Source organism: Fringilla coelebs, assembly GCF_963513975.1.
Source record: "Fringilla coelebs genome assembly, chromosome: 22".
In the NCBI taxonomy this organism is placed as follows: domain Eukaryota; kingdom Metazoa; phylum Chordata; class Aves; order Passeriformes; family Fringillidae; genus Fringilla; species Fringilla coelebs.
In genome coordinates this window covers 10,246,300-10,266,207 of record NC_140048.1, presented here as the reverse complement: position 1 = coordinate 10,266,207, position 19,908 = coordinate 10,246,300, and the positions used below count along the sequence as shown (strand labels likewise).

General features: G+C 44.9%; 1 protein-coding gene across 1 annotated transcript; it reads right to left on the bottom strand.

The window, feature by feature from the left end:
• Nucleotides 1–9,103: 9,103 nt before the first annotated feature.
• On the bottom strand, nucleotides 9,104–16,964 carry TARDBP (TAR DNA binding protein). The gene is made up of 6 exons (XM_084220221.1): nucleotides 15,554–16,964; nucleotides 14,908–15,160; nucleotides 14,022–14,185; nucleotides 13,578–13,718; nucleotides 12,725–12,895; nucleotides 9,104–12,384 (listed from the first exon to the last, which is right to left on the bottom strand). Exons 2-6 carry the CDS (start codon nucleotides 15,143–15,145, stop codon nucleotides 11,854–11,856), a joined length of 1,245 nt encoding a protein of 414 aa, XP_084076347.1. The 5' UTR covers nucleotides 15,146–15,160; nucleotides 15,554–16,964; the 3' UTR covers nucleotides 9,104–11,853.
• Nucleotides 16,965–19,908: the final 2,944 nt, after the last annotated feature.

Here is a 19,908-nt window from a genome sequence, read left to right as displayed (position 1 = left end):
CTGGAGCTCTGGGCTTTTTAGTTTTCAGAACCCTACCCCCTAACCCTAGGCCGGGCAGCAAATCAGCCTAGGGTTAAGGCAGGTGCCACAATTAAAGGCATTGCAGAGGCCATGTTGTGGCAGTTTTGCGATGCCCTTGGGATGCCTTTTGCAGCTGCAGTGTTCCTGGAGCTCTGGGCTTTTTAGTTTTCAGAACCCTACCCCCTAAACCTAACCCAAACCCTAGGCAGGGCAGCAAATCAGCCTAGGGTTAAGGCAGGTGCCACAATTAAAGGCATCGCAGAGGCCATGTTGTGGCAGTTTTGCGATGCCCTTGGGATGCCTTTTGCAGCTGCAGTGTTCCTGGAGCTCTGGGCTTTTTAGTTTTCAGAACCCTACCCCCTAACCCTAGGCCGGGCAGCAAATCAGCCTAGGGTTAAGGCAGGTGCCACAATTAAAGGCATCGCAGAGGCCATGTTGTGGCAGTTTTGCGATGCCCTTGGGATGCCTTTTGCAGCTGCAGTGTTCCTGGAGCTCTGGGCTTTTTAGTTTTCAGAACCCTACCCCCTAACCCTAAAAAACACATGCTTCCGGTTCAAAATGGCGGCGCCCGTGAAAAAAACCACTTACTTCCGGTTTAAAATGGCGGCACCCGGGGAAAAACATGTGCTTCCGGTTCAAAATGGCGGCACCCATGAAAAAAACCATGTACTTCCGATTTAAAATGGCGGCGCCCGCGAAAATACACGTACTTCCGGTTTAGAATGGCGGCGCCCGCGAAAAAACACGTGCTTCTGGTTTAAAATGGCGGCGCACGGCAAAAAACACGTGCTTCCGGCCTAAAATGGCGAAGCACGGCAAAAAACACGTGCATCCGGTTCAAAATGGCGGTGCCTGCAAAAAAACACGTGCTTCCGGTTCAAAATGGCGGCGCCCGTCAAAAAACACGTGCTTCCGGTTTAAAATGGCGGCGCCCCCGGTTTAAAATGGCGGCGCCCGGCAAAAAACCACGTGCTTCCGGTTTAAAATGGCGGCGCCCGCGAAAAACTACGTGCTTCTCGTTCAAAATGGCGGCGCCCGGCAAAATACACGTGCTTCCGGTTTAAAATGGCGGCGCCCGTGAAAAAACACGTGTTTCCGGTTCAAAATGGCGGCGCCCGGCAAAAAACACGTGCCTCCGGTTTAAAATGGCGGCGCCCGCGAAAATACACGTGCTTCCGGTTCAAAATGGCGGCGCCCGCGAAAATACACGTGCTTCCGATTTAAAATGGCGGCGCCCGGGGAAAAACATGTGCTTCCGGTTTAAAATGGCGGCGACCGCGAAAATACACGTGCTTCCGGTTTGAAATGGCGGCGCCAGGCAAAATACACGTGCTTCCGGTTTAAAATGGCGGCGCCCGGCAAAATACACGTGCTTCCGGTTTAAAATGGCGGCGCCCGCAAAAATACACGTGCTTCCGCTTTAAAATGGCGGCGCCCGGCAAAATACACGTGCTTCCGGTTTAAAATGGCGGCGACCGCGAAAAAACACGTGCTTCCGGTTTAAAATGGCGGCGCCCGCAAAATACACGTGCTTCCGGTTTAAATTGGCGGCCCTCGCGAAAAAACACGTGCTTCCGGTTTAAAATGGCGGCTCCCACGAAAATACACGTGCTTCCGGTTTAAAATGGCGGCGCCCGCGAAAATACACGTGCTTCCGGTTTAAAATGGCGGCGCCCGCGAAAATACACGTGCTTCCGGTTTAAAATGGCGGCGCCCGCGAAAATACACGTGCTTCCGGTTCAAAATGGCGGCGCCCGGCAAAAAACACGTGCTTCCGGTTAAAAATGGCGGCGCCCGCAAAAATACACGTGCTTCCGGTTTAAAATGGCGGCGCCCGCGAAAATACACGTGCTTCCGGTTAAAAATGGCGGCGCCTGGCAAAATACACGTGCTTCCGGTTTAAAATGGCGGCGCCCGTCAAAAAACACGTGCTTCCGGTTTAAAATGGCGGCGCCCGCGAAAATACACGTGCTTCCGGTTCAAAATGGCGGCGCCCGTCAAAATACACGTGCTTTCGGTTCAAAATGGCGGCGCCCGCAAAAATACACGTGCTTCCGGTTTAAAATGGTGGCGCCCGCAAAAATACACGTGCTTCCGGTTCAAAATGGCGGCGCCCGCGAAAATACACGTGCTTCCGGTTTAAAATGGCGGCGCCCGTCAAAAAACACGTGCTTCCGGTTTAAAATGGCGGCGCCCGCGAAAATGCACGTGCTTCCGGTTTAAAATGGCGGCGCCCGGCAAAATACACGTGCTTCCGGTTTAAAATGGCGGCGCCCGGCAAAATACACGTGCTTCCGGTTTAAAATGGCGGCGCCCGGGACGTGCTTTTTTTTATCTATTTTTGACGCTTTTTTCTTGCTTCCCGTGTTTACCGCGTGGCCATGGGGCTATTCCGGTTCCACCGCACCCGACGGTGGCGTGGGATGTTGCTTTTAGGGCACGGTTTTCGAGTCGGTTTTTCGGGCAGGCAGCTGGATGGGCAGCTGCGCATTGGGGGGGGTCCTTCCTCAGTGGTGTCACTCTTGTGACGTCACTTTGTGGCAATGTGGGTGCAATGCAGTGTGCGGCTCAGCAGGGGGCGCTGCGAGTGCAGTGCACGGGGGTGGACGGCAGAGGGTGCTGTGAGTGCAGGGCGCAGGGATAGATGGCAGGGGGCGCTGTGAGTGCAGTGCGCAGGGGTGGATAGCAGGGGGTGCTGCAGGTCTGCAGGGGGTGCTGTGCCCCAGGTGGGGGCCTGGGCATAGACAGGTGCCCGGGGATGGTGATTGATGGGTGCCAGCTGGGAGTGGGTGGGGGCTACTGATGGATGGCATGTGGGGGGTGGCTGGGGTACTGGAGGGCCATGGGTGGGTGCAGCTGGGTGAGGGGGTGTGGGTGGGGGCTACTGCTGGGTGCCAGGTGAGGGGGTGGGAGGGGGCTAGGTAGGGCCCCCCTATACTATATATAAAAAGAAGAAAAACTATATGTCTGGTGCAGCAGTAGGAATTTTGGGGCTCCTGGGGAGTAAATGGAGTGGTTTTTTGGTTGGGGTTTTTTTTTTTTTCCCCCTTTTACTCCCCAGGAGCCTGAAAATTCCTACTGCTGCTTTTTTTAATTGTAAAGCTAGAAAGGAAAGTTAGAAATAGAGAGAATAGAGAGAAAGGAAAGGAGTGAGAAGAAGAGGGACAGAAGAGAGGGAGGAGAGAGAGACAGGACAGAAAAGACAAAGAAGAGAGACAGAGAGGGAAGAGAAAAGAGACAGAGAGTGAGGAGAGAAAAGAGACAGAGAGTGAGGAGAGAAAAGAGAGAGAGTGAGGAGAAAAAAGAGACAAAGAGTGAGGAGAAAAGAGACAGAGAGTGAAAAGAGAAAAGAAACAGAGTTAGAAAAGAGACAGAGAGTGAAGAGAAAAGAGACAGAGTCAGAAAAGAGACAGAGACAGAGAGTGAGGAGAAGAGAGACAGAAAGTGAGGAGAAGAGAGACAGAGAGTGAGGAGAAGAGAGACAGATTGAGGAGAGAGAGAGAGAAGACAGACAAGGAAGAGAGAGAACACAGAGAGTGAAGAGAGAGAAGGCAGAGAGAGGGGAAAAGGCAGAGAGGGAAAGGAGAGAAGACAGAAGAAAAGGAGATAAGACAGAGAGAGACAGAAAAGAAACTGAAGGAGGACAGAGGTGTGAAAAGAAAAGGTGATTTTAAGAACTGAAGGAAGATAAGGGTTAGAGAGAAAAGAAAAGGAGACTGAGGAACTGAAGGAAGACAGGAGCTAGAGGGAAAATAAAGTAATTAGGGTTACAGTTAAAGTGAAAGGGTTAGAGGGAAAGACAGATTAAGGAGAGAACAGACAAACCAAAGAGAGGAGAACACATATAGGAAAGGAAGAAAGAGGACTTACCTTTACAGAGAAAAAGGAAAAAAAGGTGCAAGGTATAGACAAGATAGAGGAAGATAAATACAGTCAGAGACAAATAGTGACACGGACAAACAGAAAGAAGGAAAGACAGAGGCAGAGATACAGAGTTAGAATGAGTGAGGACCAGAAAAAAGGGGTTAGACACAAATGGTAATTAAGTTAGAAATAGAAGACTGGAGGGAGGAGCAAAAGGAGGGAACGGGGCAAAGAAATGACACGACCACACCGGAAAGACACAAGGTCCAGGGTTGCGGTAGGGGGAAGGCAGGGGTTATCTTTATTAGGGGTGATTGAACTTTATTAAATGAATTACTTTATTTACACTTCAGCATGGAAATGTTGTCTACAAATGTAAGTACAGATACAATCCATATACACACTGGAAAAGGTCTAATTTACATAGGCAGGAATACAGGGAAATGCAGCAGCTAATGCAGAAATGCAGCAGAAATGCAGCAAATACAGAAGAATACAGAACAATACAACACAGAACCCATATTTACACAATATAATAGCAATATACAGAATGCAAATACAGAAGAATACAGAACAATACAACACAGAACCCATATTTACACAATATAATAGCCTTTTTTATATTTTCATTACACGATGATTTATGTGTACAGGAAACCCAGAAAAACAAAGGCAAGCAGAAACTCCTTTAAACTCCCTAGAAATACCCTAGTCCTAAAAAAGTCCTCCGCGTACCCTCAACAGTCCTAAAAAAGCACTAAATATTTTAAAGTAGTCCTAAAACAGCCCCAAGAATACCCCCAAACCCCCTAAAAATTCGAATTAGTAGTAAGAAACCTCTTAAAACACCTTAAAAAATTCTTTTAGAAGCCCAGAAAAAGCCCTAAAGGTATCCTAAACATTCCCAGAAAATTCCTAAAAAACTCTAGCAAAAAAACCCTAAAATATCTTTTTAAAGTCTCTCATAGCCTGAGGCTGCTGGTTTGGGGCAGGAGAAGGTGGTCTCATTGTACAGAATCAGATGCAGAGGGGCACAGCGACCAAAGACCAACCTCACAAAACACAGAGTGGCTGAGACTGAGAGAACATTTTGTTGAAATCTATTGCTTGCCTGATTCTGTGCTTTCCCCGTTAGATATTGATGAGTGCAAAAAGCCATTGGATACTAAACCCCTCTGCAGTCATCACTGTCACAACTGCATGGGAGGATACTTTTGCAGCTGCAGGGTTGGCTACATACTTAATGGAAACAAGAGGACATGTACAGGTGAGCTCTTTCTAGGTCAGGGGATACTCCCCTATCTACAACATCCACTTAAATCCAGTCCTGACAATAATATCAAGGCAAAAGCTGTGGGGTTTTGTTTTCACTTTCAGTATTCCCTGTGTGGCTGGTGCAGCTGGGAGGAGGTTAAGAGCGTTAGTCAGGGCTGTGAGCAGAGTCCCTGCTTTGCAGAGAGGCTGTGGGTAACTGGCTGCTGTTGCAATTTTGTGTCATAGTAAAATGCTGCACTGGCACTTGGTTTTTGCTTGGTTACTCCTTTCCACCTCTGTTCAGCTTTAGGTGAGTTGAATGGAAAATCAAGAAATGTCTTGCACTTCCCACCACAGATATTTCCTCAGAAAATTCTTCAGGGGTGCCAATGCAGCCAGTCTTGCAAAACGGAGTATATCTTGCTCCCTGGGTACTGAGATCCCAAGTGTTCTGGACCCAAGTTAGTAGATATGTTGGGAAAACTACCAATTGAGCTGTGAAGTCTAATTAAGAAATAATTAGATTGCTGCCCTGTAAGGACACAGGCCAAGAGGGAGCCTGTGGAAGAGGAAGATGGTTCACATATCACTGACACCAGACACCATAATCCAGGCATTAAATGGCCTGTGTGTATGTCTGCCCTTGCTGATGCCCTGGACGCTGCTACTTAGAGATTTGCTTCTAATTATGTTGGAAGAAAAGAACGATTTTACAACAGATTCACTAGATCTGTGGTGAGAATTTTTAATGTTCTTTCATTATAGATCTCTCCAGGGAAGTTCAAACAGTAATACATGGACATTCCTGCTGAATGCAGTGTTTCAGACTTATTTCTTACTAACTGAACTGAGCTTTCTCAGCAGGCAGTTTTGGAAGATACTCCAGACTGTGTATGCTTACAGAATTTTAAAATCACAGTTGAGGTGATTGTGCTTTGGGGAGGCTCAGGCTTACCTTAGCAGTTACTTAATAGTCTGTCTGAATTGATGCACATATTCACTGTTTATGTAGAAACACAGAATAACTGAACGGATGTGAGAGTTAATGTATTCCACACAAACACCGGGGACCTGTGTGTGTATGGAAATGCAGTGCCAAAATTCAGTGCCAGTGTGAATGAAGCCCTGTTCTGCCCCAGGAAGGCAAATCATAATGGTAAAGTCTGAACACGGAATTAAATGTGCTCCTTGGCTCTGGGGCTGATCAGAGGGAATGCCCCAGCCTTACCTGGACACAAGTGAACTTTGACTGTGGGATCTACTTGCATGTTTAAGGCCATGTGAGAATGGTGAAAAGTAGCCAGGTAGGCTTAATCCAGTTACAGCTGAGAGCTTTCTTACCCGTCTTTCTTACCATTCCCCCATTAGTCAATGGATTTACTAGATTAGCTCTTGGGAATAGCCCGAGGGGAGAGAGTGACACAGTCACCTTCTTACACACCTGCAGTGAGTCATAGGACACCTAAAATATGGTGTTGGATTATGCCTGTAGAGTGTCACTTCTGTGTAGTATTAAACAATGCCCAGCTGTTCCATTTATGGTTCTCATTTGTGTTCTCTGGGGTGCAGGTGAATATTCACATGCGGTGATGGATACTGGAAAAATTCCAGCCTGTGCCTCGTATCAAGCCTACAGACATGTTTGTGCAGACGGGGGCCAGTTACCCAGCTTGGCTAATCTGCTGTTTAGCAATGGAGCAGGTACAGTCCTGCAGCTTTCTTAGATTCTCCTGGAGTACCTTTAAACTGGTGAGGCACAACAATTTCACTGCAGACTCTTCATTTTAACAATCAATTGCTGTCTTTATGTTATGCTGATTTTCACAATGGCAAGTGCTACAGGTGCCATTTTAACAGCATAGAGGAATGCTAACAAAACTGAAAATGTTATGATAAACTCACAGTGAGATTGTAATTTATATCATTGACCGTAGATTTGTTAAATTATTTATTATTGAACAGACCTTGGTAATGCCTAAGGCTGCCTACTGCAGAGTAATGCCCAGAACTCAGTGCAGTTTTCTATGAGGAGAGTAAAAAGCCAAACATTCCTGTATTCCAGATCTCTGGAAAACAGAGTTTCATAATTAACTAATGTGTTGCTTTTAAACTGATTGGCATTGTTTCTGACAGGAAGATTGAACCATGCTACAGCAGTATTTGTGAGGGGAAAAGAATCCCCTCGCTGCTGAGTACAGGGTTGTGGATTGTATTTGGTTTTTAATGCCTGAACTGCTAAATTCATTACTCTGTAAAATTAGTCAAGATCCAAGACTGAGTTTTGGGAGAAACATTGTACAGTGTAATAGCATAATTGTCCCTCTTATCTTTTAGATTAGAATATCCATATATTCCAATTACCTTAATTTACATTCAGAACAAATGCACTTCCTCCTCTGTGCCCAAATTCCTCAGCAATGCTGTCTCTCTTGATTACAGAATTTTTCCAAGGGATGCAATACTAATGAAAATTGTATTCTAAATCAAATATTCATTTGCAAGCAATTTTTCCATTCCAGAACAATCCAGGAATTACATTTAGAATCATTAACTTAATTTAATCCATATGAGCACAATAATTCAGTATTTAGATCTCAAACTGTTAAACAGCTTTTGCTGCCATTGTTGTTTTGCACTTTGTGGATTGAGTATGTGGAGGAATGGAAGATGAACCTAGAGAGCTTCCCTGATAAGTGGTGTTAACTACAGGGCAAGAAGAGTTAGAGGGTAGCTCAGCTGTGCGTGGCAGTGGGGTTCTAACAGCTGCTTACCATATAGCTGATCAAAAAATCCCATCTTTGAGGAATAAATTGGGAATTTTGAGAAAACACTATGAAGGTGGCTAGGGAGAAAGAAATTTAACTCATGAAGGTTATAAAAATTACCTCATACCCTTTGATAATGGTATTGGTTACATCAGAGCCGGAAATCTCAATCAGTAGCAATCTTACACATATATGTTTACCAGGAAGATTGACTTGCAGATGATGGGGTGAGGAAGAAATGTCCCACCAGCTGTTAGAAGCCCTTCAACTGTACAAAGCTGCCATCTGCCTACAGCATGCTTTATTAATTTCTTTTAAATTGTGGATGCAATATTCTGGTCAGAGAGAGAGAAAGCTAGATAAGCTTTCCCTGAATTGGTCAGGGTAACTTTAGGGAACTGGAGAGAAAGAATTCTAATCAATCTGCACCTGGTATTTGTAACAAGTGGTTTACTCCCAAGGGGTGTCACCTTAATTAGCTAATGATGACAGTATTTTAATTAATGTACCAATTAGGTCCACCTGTAGCAAACTAAAGTACAAAAAGGAATGGGTTTTTAATAAAGTTAGATATACCCTTCTGTGAATGCACGGAGCTGTCACTCATTTCTCCGTGTCACTAACGACTTAACGGTGATATTAAATAGTGCTGGGAGTTCTTGTTTGACTGCAGCTTCTGACTGAACACAGGTCCAATGAGAGCCTGCAGAGAACCAAAATCCCTTCACCCACCCCTCAGGTGGTGAATACCAGGTATGCAATACCAGCTCCTGGCTGTATGTACGGGCATTTACCAGCCCTGTTGTCCCTGTGCCCCTACAGATTACTGCTGCACAGCGCGTGCCTGCAAAGTTCCAGCTTTCATCTGTACAAATGGTGTTTTTCTGAAGAACAAGCTTTCACATTCAGAGTTCCAGTCCAAGTACAGTGGACAACAGATTCTTGGAGCTAATTAGCACTGTTAGAAAAAACACTTGTTTCTACATTGACCCCCTTACAATATACATAAATTTCCTCTTTCCTGTATCTTGGATTCTTTCATTGGCATTTCACTTTCTGAAGTAATGCAACAGAAAATGAAGTATCTCTCTAGAAAAAATTAAGACTCAAAACACTTCAGTATTTTCAGTGATAGTTTATTTACTCACTTATAAACATTAAAAGTATGCAAAGCAGTTAAAATGCTACTGTAACTTGAAATTCTTGAAATGCTACTGTAACTTGAAAAGGAGATTTTGTTTGAAGGTGAAGGAAGGCTAAAATTATTTGCAAAGACTACTCAGTGCTGCGAACCAGCCTCTTAAACCTAACCTGAGCAATTTAAACAGAATTAAAACCATGCTAATTACAAAAACTTACCATGAGGTTTCTTGCAGGGGGTCACAGTTAGTCTCTGGAGGTCCAAGAATACCATTTTAAAGTGTTACTCAGCAGAAGTAGCTGGTAATAGTGCAAGTGCTAAAATGCAAAATTCACAGATGGGACAGTTTGGAGATTATTCTGATTAAGGTGCAGAAAAAAATGTAAGCAACTTTTTCAGTGGAATATGAACAAATCTGTGGGATTTCTTTCTCAGCCTGGGTGTTTAGAAACCCTCTTTAAACTAAGCACATTAAGGCACAACTGATTTTTTAATTCTGCAGGTGGAAAACTCAGTCATGCAGTTTCGTTTGCTGTTTAGACACTCTGCTATTTACAAGCCTCAGTGGGATAGAGTAATGAAGATTCACTTGAAAATTACATAGGTTAAGAACTGTGTAATTATCCATATTCAGACTACTCACAGCTACAGCACAGTATCATGGTGTATAGAAAAATACAGATCCAAGCTTCAGTGCGTTGCAACCCCAAGTACAAAACATAATTCCTCAAGCTCATACCACAAGTGGAAACAACCTTCCACTAGTTTCTGCTCCAGTGCCTTGCACTTTGTTAAGAAGCTGCCTCCTACGTGACACCTCTGCACCTGTCATAACTCAGTTCAAACTTTAGCAGTCTGTGTATATTTACAGTGCTTTATTCATCTGGAAACTCTTTCCTGTGAGTTTCATTTGGAAACTCCTTCCCAGTTTTAACAGGTGTTAACAGCGGTCTTCTGGGCTGGAAGTGTGGCAGAAGCCTGTGTTCCATGAGTGGGCTGAGCTAAAAACAAGTTAAAAGCATCCATCCCCAAAGGAGATGTGGACAGAAATCCATCATGACAGCAACTCTGTTTCCCCCCACCCACTTTTGATAAGGAACCTCCATCACTAAATGAACAAGTAACGTTCCTTGGCACAGATGAAATCTGGAGGGAGCTGCTTACCAGTCTAGGTGCGGGCACCCCAAGGTGTGGGACCTGGATTTTAGATCTATGTCACTGCACAGTGCAAGGCTACAGTGGCTTAGAGGAGAGTGTCAGGTATCGATACGTGCTGAGCGGTGGCTCCTTTAGAACCTGCTTATCTGAAACAAACCGAGTGACTGCAAAAAGCTTTACAGAAGTTCATCGCAAAAGGGTAAAATTAAGTAACTGCTATGAATTCTTTGCATTCAGGGCTGCAAAACAAAGACACATATTACTTAAATCAGTTTTATTTAAGAATTTCCTACAGTGACAAATCTTATAAAAAGCATCCAAACACGAAACTGCAGCAAACAGCATTCTTTTGGATATCTTACAAACAGTGGAACTTCCACCCTGGAGAGGCACACTGAGCTCTAGTGATCTCTGCTAAAAGAGCTACTGCAAAGCACACCACAAGCTCAATGTTCTCATCACAAACCCCCATCATCTTCAGGTCACATTACCACACTTACAGATCATTAACAGAAAAAAAACACACACCATACAGCATTCACAGCAGTTGACATAAGGGAAAAGAAATACAAATATTCATTTCACGTAACACATTCAACTAATTGATTAACTAGGTAGAGAACCCACTTAAAGTCTTCCACATGTGGATGTCCTTTGAATGCAATAAACACTCGTACGTTCTCTGCTATCATTGCTCTCCGCACACTCTCTCACCAAAGCCACAGGATTGAGAGACATCTCGCCAAGTCAAATAAAATCCCATTAATGCACCACCAGGTCTCTGCATGCGCTCGCTCCTTTATCTCGCACATACCAGCCCTCTCATGCCTCGGCACCACCACCAATCCCACACATGGTTTCAAAAGTTCAAACAGCCTTCTGGTTCCATCTCACAGCCTTGCGTTCACAGCGTTGATACGACTCCATGAAATAAAGAGTAGCGGATAAAAATGGAACACCCACCGTCTAAGACGCAGCATGTGCAGTGTGATGAAGTATTCTTGGATGAGAAAGCATGTAGACAGAAGTATTCCTAAGGCAGAATATTTACAGCACTGCTTTCAATGAAGTGCTTCTTCCATACACATTTGAAATGAGATGAACTGCAGAGATTAAATGAAGCCTTCATATCGTACTTTAGTATGGAGAGGAGACAGTGTTAAAAAAAACAAACGAACACAAACAAAAATGACACTGTGTTGTCCAACGGGGCACTTGGAGAGTCTTATGGTGGGATCAAATTAAAAACAAGAGGGAGAGAATGCTGTTTCTGACCAATGGTTCCATTTTGAACATGCAAAGAATTCAGATAGCCAAGAAACAAAGGGTAAAGTATTACAGGATAAACCTTTCCTATTGACTGTAGTGTTAGTTCACCTATCGGGCAAACAGCAGTCCACTTCCAAACATTCAGAATTCCAACTAGATATGTAACAAAACTTAGAAAATTCCTTTTACCTTTCTTTTCTTTTTCTTTTTTTTTTTCTTTTTTTTTTAGAAAAGAAAAATGTCAAAAATACTGCTGAATATACTGCACACTGAACAAATTCATTTGGAAAACTTTAGCATATATGTAATTTACAGTATACTTACCATGAGTTAGAAAAAATTGATTTCCCACCATAGAGTCAGTATCAGAGCCCACTGCGTCTACATTCCCCAGCCTGACGACTTGGAATCCATGCTTGAACCAAAGCCTCCATTAAACCCACTGCTGGAGCCTGCGTTTGAGGCTGAGCCCCAGCCTATTGCAGCCCCCGAGTTGGACCCTCCATAAGAGTTGTTGCCTGAACTAAAACCCTGGTTCTGCTCCCGCTGCATGTTGCCCTGAGGCTGGTTGTTTCCTGAGGGCCCTGACTGGTTCTGCTGGCTGGCCAGCATGCCCATCATCCCCCAGCTGCTCTGCAGGGCAGCCTGGGCTGCTGCCATCATGGCAGGGTTGATGCTAAAGGCCCCGAAGTTCATACCCCCGCCCATGTTGCTGCCCTGGTTGTTGCCCAGTCCTCCCCCACCTCCTCTGCTGTTGCCAAACCCCCCCTGATTACCAAAGCCTCCTGGGTTACCACCAAATCTTCCACCTCTCTCTAACTGTCTACTGCTATTGTGCTTAGGTTCAGCATTGGATATATGTACGCTGATTCCTTTAATGATCAAGTCCTCTCCACAAAGAGACTGGGCAACCTATAAGAAATAAGGGATTGATTAAATGTATGTTAGATGTCCTTTTTTTCAAAAATGTTAGCAATACAAGACAAAACACACAACATCCCCTACAATTCTGAGCAGATATTTATCCTGCAAAGAAAGCATATGCATGTACTTAATTCAATTTGAAGTGATTTCGCTTTGCATTCATAGACACTACACTAACTGTCCTTTCTGCACAGCTGCATCTAAACGTGTACTCTCAGTCCATTCAATAAATCAGACAGTGGACAAGTAAGCATTTCATGTGTACGTCCAGATACTTTATCATGCTACTAAAATGTAGTCTATGAAGTTAAAATATTTTAAGACTTACCTGATCATCTGCAAATGTAACAAAAGCAAAAGCTCGGAAGGGTTTAGGAATGAAGACATCTACCACTTCCCCATACTGGGCAAAGAACTGTCGGAGTTCATCTGCCGTCATGTCCTCGGTGCAGCGTCCAACAAACACCTTCCTGCTGCGCAAAGGCTCATCGGGACTTTGCTGGAGAGAATTGAAGGAAAAAACTATTACAACTATAGTCCTTGAGAACTGAGTTACAGGATGGTAAATGACACTTAATCTAGCCTGTTATGAGGGCTGCTGATGGAAGAAAGTTTGAGATTGCTAATTTAAGACTTAAAATAAATAAATTTTAAAAATTCTATTCCAAGAATGTGGCTGCATCTTGGTAAAGGTGGAGGGGGAAGAACCACAAGAAAATGAGCATGGGAGCAACGCACAGGAATGGTGACAAGGCCACTGCAGAAGAACACTTTTTTGTAATAACTGCATACAGAGACAAGAACAGAAGCTATAGGTTCAGTTTAGAACTCAAAGACTTGTTCTGCCCTTCCCCAAATTAGTGATTCCATCTGCTTTATTCTGCATTTTTTCATGCAACAGGCAAGTTAGGCAGGTATTGCTGGACATCAAACACAGATTTCTATTTGTACTTCATTCCCTCACATAATTAGTGATTTTCCCAACATTTCAAATTACTTCCAGCTCACCCACCTGCTCCCTGTTTTCCTTCCTTGCTCTCACTTGCTCTGTTCATTCACAGTAAAGCCACATCCGAGAGCGGATAGTTAATCTGTGCAGCTGCTCTCCCCTGACACAGCTGATGAAGAGGTGCACTTGGAGTGTTTGGTACAAATAAAAGCAGTGGTAAATCCCAAAGTACCTTAGAGTTGGGAAGTTTACAGTCACACCATCTTCCATCGATCATGTGACGCTGAGACATTACTTTCACTTGCGTTTCGTAATCCGTGAACCGAACAAACCCAAAACCTTTTGAGTGGCCTGTTTTAATATCCTTCTTAACCTAGGTGGGAAAAAAAAACAAAAACCAGAAATAACCACTAGAAGCATGTTGTTACTGAATGAATTTGGTAAAAATCTGTTTGAGTTCACCTGTCTTCCAACCATTCTCATCACAGCAACCTTTAATTCCTTAACATCTTCTCCCAAAATTAACAGGCTCATGGAAAAAAAAAAGACATCCTTAGGAAGAGACATGGCTTCTGATCTTGTCCAAGTTTATAAAGCTCCTTTGTTTCTACTGCTATCTCAGGAGCCTGATATCTACCCAATGTCCCTCCTTACTCGAGCTGCAACTGGATTTTACCTGCACCATCAGAACTTCTCCAAAGGTACTGAAATACTCCTTTAAGTCTTGTTCAGTGGTTTTCCAGGGAAGACCCAAGACTATTAAATCTGAAGTCTTCTGCACTGCTCGTTTCACTTTCACAGCTGATGATGCATCGGTTTCATCCATTTTTCTCTTATTATCTGAATATAAAAAAGTACATTAGACATCCTCACCGCTGGAAATTGACCCGCTGACTATGAACTGCCTGGTGTTAAATTATAACCCATGATGAGGAAGAGTACAGACTGCAAGAGACACACACCAGCTGTTGAGAACTAAATGGAACACATATCTGACTGCCCTGAACCAAAGCCAGTCCACAACCGAGTCCGCCTCCAAAATGCAAACTGACCCAGTTAGTTCTGCATTAGTTTACTTAAGAATTATCCAGCAACATTCACAGTCCTAAGAGGTGGGGAAAACATGAACTTTTAACAAGACTACTTCACTAGCAATTTATTTCCTTCCCCTCTTTTCTTGGGGGGTGGAGCAGGGTGGTCAGGTTTCTCCTTTCCTGAGCACTTCTAAATGGTACCTCTGACCAAACCATGCCTTGAGGAAAAGTGTCTGTGAGTACAGAGATTACAGTACATTTCAAAGGGTACCCTTTGAAGGCCTATACAAGCCTAGCCTTCAAGGATAATGCAAGACTTTGTCTTTAAAGTACTTGTTTAGGTAGAGTGTTAAAAAAGTAAAAACCTCAATGGGGTCAAAACTACTCGGCAGAACAGACACCTGAATAAATCACTGATCTCTGTGAACTGGAGAGTTAAAGAGTAACATTTTGCCATGCTGCTTCAGCAGTGACTGGGACCTCAAAGAAAGCAGCCCTGAACAGAGAACCGAAGCCAGGAGAACAAACCTTTGGGATAATTCACGACGTAGACGAGGTTTCCCCAGCCGGCCTCAGGGGCGTGCAGGATGCCCTCGACCAGCCGGACTCCGCGCATGCACTGCGACACCGGGTTTCTGTAGCGCAGCCCACACGCCCCGGGAAACTGCGCCGTCACCGTGGACAACAGCACCGTGCCGTCGTCCTCCGACGGGATTTCGATGGGCTCATCGTTCTCGTCCTCCGTCACCCGGATATACTCCGACATCTTCGCTGGAAGTTACTGAAGTACAAAAGGGAAAGAGCAGGCGTAAGCGATCACCCTATCCCTCCTGACTTGGCTTTCATCTTCTTCGGCCTGAGGCACGAATCTCTCTCTATTACCCAACAGGGGGCACCGAAACGCGCTATTCATTAACAGTAAAGCCTCCGGGCCTGCCGTAAACCTCGGTCCGTCCTGGAGCTACGGAGGTACCAACAGCGACTTAGTCCCCGAGCACGGCGGAAATTCCCAGGGGCGCCATGGGCTATCTCCGCGGAGCCGGGAGCACAACCCCCGCCGGTCTCGCAGCCTGTCGGGCCCGTCCGACCCCGCGACCTCCGGATGCGGCTACACCCGCCCCAGCACCGCGGGCGGGCGGCCGGACCGGGCCGAACCCCACCCGACCCCGCTCACCGGCCAGGGAAGGGAGCGACGTCCCGAAAACCCCTCAGCACCACCTCCACCGCGCTCTACCCGCCGCCGCACAAAATGGCGGCCGCGTCCCCTCAGAGGCCGGGCCGGGCCGCGGGCCGAACCATTCCAGGTGGCCGAGGGGGAAGCGAACTGTGGCGGGGCGCACGGAACGCGGGAGAGCGTGGAGCCTCGGCCGTGCCCCAGCGGGCGCCGCCCGCTCACAGCCGGAGATCGGCCGGAATTCTCGGAACCGGCGGCGGCGACGGGAGCTCTGAGAGCCGCGCTCCCCCCAAGCGCGGGGTTGGTGGTGCGGCCCAGTCCGCGCCTGCGCCAGCGCGGGAGCTGCCGGGAGCCGGCGCCGTCCGGGACCTATCTGTGAGGGCCGTAACGGCGGAACTCCGGAATAGGTACTGGCTCCTGGGCCGGCTCCGAGTAGGTCGCCCGGAGCAGCCGCTAGCAAGGACATCCTTGCCAAAGCTCTGTGACGCCTCTCTCCCGTTTCCGTTGCCGGAAAAAACGAGGCCACCTCGTTGAAAAAAAAAAAAACCAAAAAAAACCAAACAAAAACCAAACACCAAAACCCAAACTATTTCACCTGGCGTGCTCAGCATGGAGAAGAATGAGGGGAAACCTTATCGCAGCATACAGCTTCCTCGTGAGAGGCAGCGGAGGGGTAGCTCCGATCTCTGCTCTCTGCGACCAGTGACAGGACCCGAGGGAACGGCTGGAGGTGTGTCAGGGGAGGTTTAGGCAAAAATATATGAGAAAATGATGCTTCTCCCAGAGCATGGTCGGGCACTAAACAGGCTCCCAGGGCAGTGGTCACGGTCCCAAAGCTGGCAGAACTCAAGGAGTGTTAAGACAAGGCTCTCAGAGACAGGGGGGGATTACTAGGGTGTGCTGTTCGACTGTTTGATACTATGGGTCCCTTCCCACTCAGAGGATTATGTGATTTCTAGAAAAAAACAATAACTACAAAAACCAACCAAATGAACCAAGCCAAAAAAAACACCAAAAAACAAAAAAACAAAACAAAACAAAAAAAAACCCACAAAAAACAAACTAGATTAACAAGGCTAACTAATGCAGAGCTCTTTTCTGTATCTCATACTTGTCTAGTCTGACACTGTCCCCAACAATTGATTCATTGCTCAGAATCAATGTCTTCATTAATTCCTCAAGATTAAAAAAATAAGAAAGAAAAGAAAAAAGAACCAACCAACCAAAAAAAAAAAAAAAAAGCAACCCAGAAAACCGCCCAAAGAATCCCATAAAAATTAAGGGCTATTAGTAAGGATAGATGACTGTACTGCTAGATAAGGTTAATCCAGCACCTTGCATTAATGGCTTCTGCTGAGAATATTTAAGACTACCACTTCAGATTTCTTCAAGTGGAAAAATTGGTTCCCAGCACCACTGAAGCTCAGGTCATCCATGCCAGTGTGACTTGAGACTCAGTTTTACCATTTAATTACCATTTTTCAGCAGAGTTCTGAGAGGACCTGACTAGACACAGCCTAGCAAAAGAAAAAGAAGAAATGTATATTGTGGATCACTCGAAGAAATTTTCTAGTGATCCACAATATACATCCCAAAGCCAGTTCTGGTGTTGCCACCTCAGCATGGAGACGGCCAGTGTTGTTTGAACATGCTGTGAGGACAGAATGGTAATTGTAGTGTGTCAGCATTATGTGCTGCACCATTTCCACTCAGAGTTTAGCAGTAGCGCTGTTGAAGAGGTTGTTGTGGTGCTGAAGCAGAGCAGCCTCCATCTCACACAACATCTGGTAATAATTTTCACTAATGAGCAGAGTAAGCACCAGCCTCGGACTAGATTTTGTGCAGGTAGAAGCTTGACGAGAATGGGCAGCTCTGTGCTGACAGTAAAACAGGGAGGGAAAGAAGGACAATTAGCCATCAGAGATTTCTGCCCCAAAAACATCCTCAGTTTTGGCAACAAACAAGCTTAGAATTAAGCAAATGTCACTGTTCCTTTTCTGTGTGAATCAGAATTCTTGCAGCACATCCATTCTGTTATTTTGCATTAGGATTAGGTTTAAATTAAGAAATTAACAGTAGCATTGCTCTTGAAGTAAGTACACCAGCATACCACAAGTTAATTCAGCAGTTCCCTCACACTGGCAATTCCAAGGGCCCATGGGTGCATACAAATACAGTGTGTGGTACTAGCCATCATGTATATTGACTTAAGTGTGCCCAGAGGCACGAAACAAAATGCAATACAATAACTATTTGCTGCTCTGGGTTAAGTGTGCTCATGGGTACAAGCAAACTCAGTATAATGATCAACTGTTCGCCCTCCCAAAAGCGCTTGGGATGAAAAACAACATAAACAGGCACCTAAATATAGGCTCCTGATACAAAAACACCATGCAGCTATGGGTAGTGAAAAACACAAAGTGGCTAGGCCTATTCCTAATTACAGAGCAGTAAAAGACAGGAGAATTTAATGAATAATGGTGTATTGGTCTAGTCAGATTGGTAAGGAGGATGAACAGTTTTTCCATAAATACCTACCATAATTAGAGCTTTCCATTCACAAGCAAGTTATCAACATAAAAAGTTTACTCATGCCCAGCAGTCTAAAACTACTAAAGAAAAGTTACCCTGAAACAAAATAAGTAGCTTTCACCCACATGAAGTATCTGGAAAGATCGCCTAGTCCATGGTATTCACACTCCTCCTAATTCTTTTAGCTAAAACCACACTTAACACTTCATTATAGTGCCTGAAATATTCAAGGCAATTTTACCATGATCCTATGAAATGATGATTCCAATTATCTCATTTCTAATCCACCTGAGATAGTTTAGTCCTGTTTCGTAAAAAGGAAGAGTTTCTGCATTCCTTTTGGTTCATACCCTTATTTAATTAACTCTTCCAGAGTGATTAGAACAGGTGATGTGTTTTTTAATCTCTCAGCAAACACATTGAAAATCAGGTTTTTTTATAGGCTTGACTCTTTTAAAGTTCCAGAAGAGCTCAGTGGCTCAGTTTGGGTCCTTTCAGCCCTAGTAGCTATTGGGTGAGGCTTGTTGGAGTCCATGTCACTGGAACTCCAGGGCTCACCAGCCACGTGTGGTGATGTCCTGGCTGCTACTCAGCAAGCCTAGCCCCAGCAAACAGAAGGACTGGCCCGGCCAAGAGCTCTGGTAGGAGCTAAGAATCTTCTGTAGTTACTGGAAACCCAAATGGTGACAAAAAGGCCCCTCTGAGCTCCAAAGCTGCTGCTGGCATTGGCCTGCTGGCTCCTACCTTTGTGAGCTGCGAAGAGTTTAGAACAGTGGGGATTATCTGCCATCTCCACCCTCTTGTTTGAGTGGTACCTGTGGGAACTGTCAAACATTTGCATTTTACACAGGGAATGCAAAAATCACTTTGCTCTGTTTTGTTTGGCAGAGTTAGATCAAACCGTCTTCAAATCATCTCCCTTGCCTTTCTAGAGCATCCAATAGCAAAGCCTGGGAAGAATTTCTCCCTGTGATTCACAGAGGTATCTAGTCAGTTCCTGGAGCTCAGTTCCCGATGCTGATATGCCAGGCATCTTCCAAAGGAATTTGCTTCCTTGTACAGTGTAGTGGAACTGGGATTCAGAGACTGGGATTCAGAGTCTCTTTTTGGCTAGATTCTATAGAAACTCCTAGCATGGAAGAGCAAGAACTTCCATCAGCATAAGTTGGCATAAACCAAAGGATAAAACCCACAGACTGGGAACTGATCCATAAAATTGCATGCATTGGTGTGTGTTAGGTTCTAAATACTGAATTACAACATTGGAATTTACAGAGGGAGTTGGAAATAGACTCCTTCAAAAGTCACAGGTGGCTTGGGTAAGGTGTAGCAAGTACTCTGTTGTAACACCTAGAATAGTGTGAGGGACAGCTTTGGCAGGATCTGTTCACAAGCTGTTTTGTCTAGTTTTCCTTCTATGTTTTTTATCTTTTTCTGCTTTTCTCTCAAGGACAGGGCAGACAGTGTGAGTAGTTTTCTGCTGGTTTTGAATGATGCGCATTGAAGCAAGAGCTGAAGGATAAGACTGTTTTTAAAATAGTTAGGCTTTACTGCGTGGTGATATTTTTTTGAAATACATTTACTGAAGATTTATGCAAAATCTATCTTTTGTCTGCTTAAAATATCTCAAATGGATGTACAGGTCAAAATTTAATGCATATGGGTTTTCATTACCTTAAATCATATGCAATATAAATGATTTATGATGACATCAGACCTTTGTTCTTTGGCTGTCCACAATAAATTGAGGCCCACCCAAATTTCCAGCCTTAGCTGTATTTCTGCATTCCCTGCCCCAGTATCTATAATCTCAGTTCTGTGAT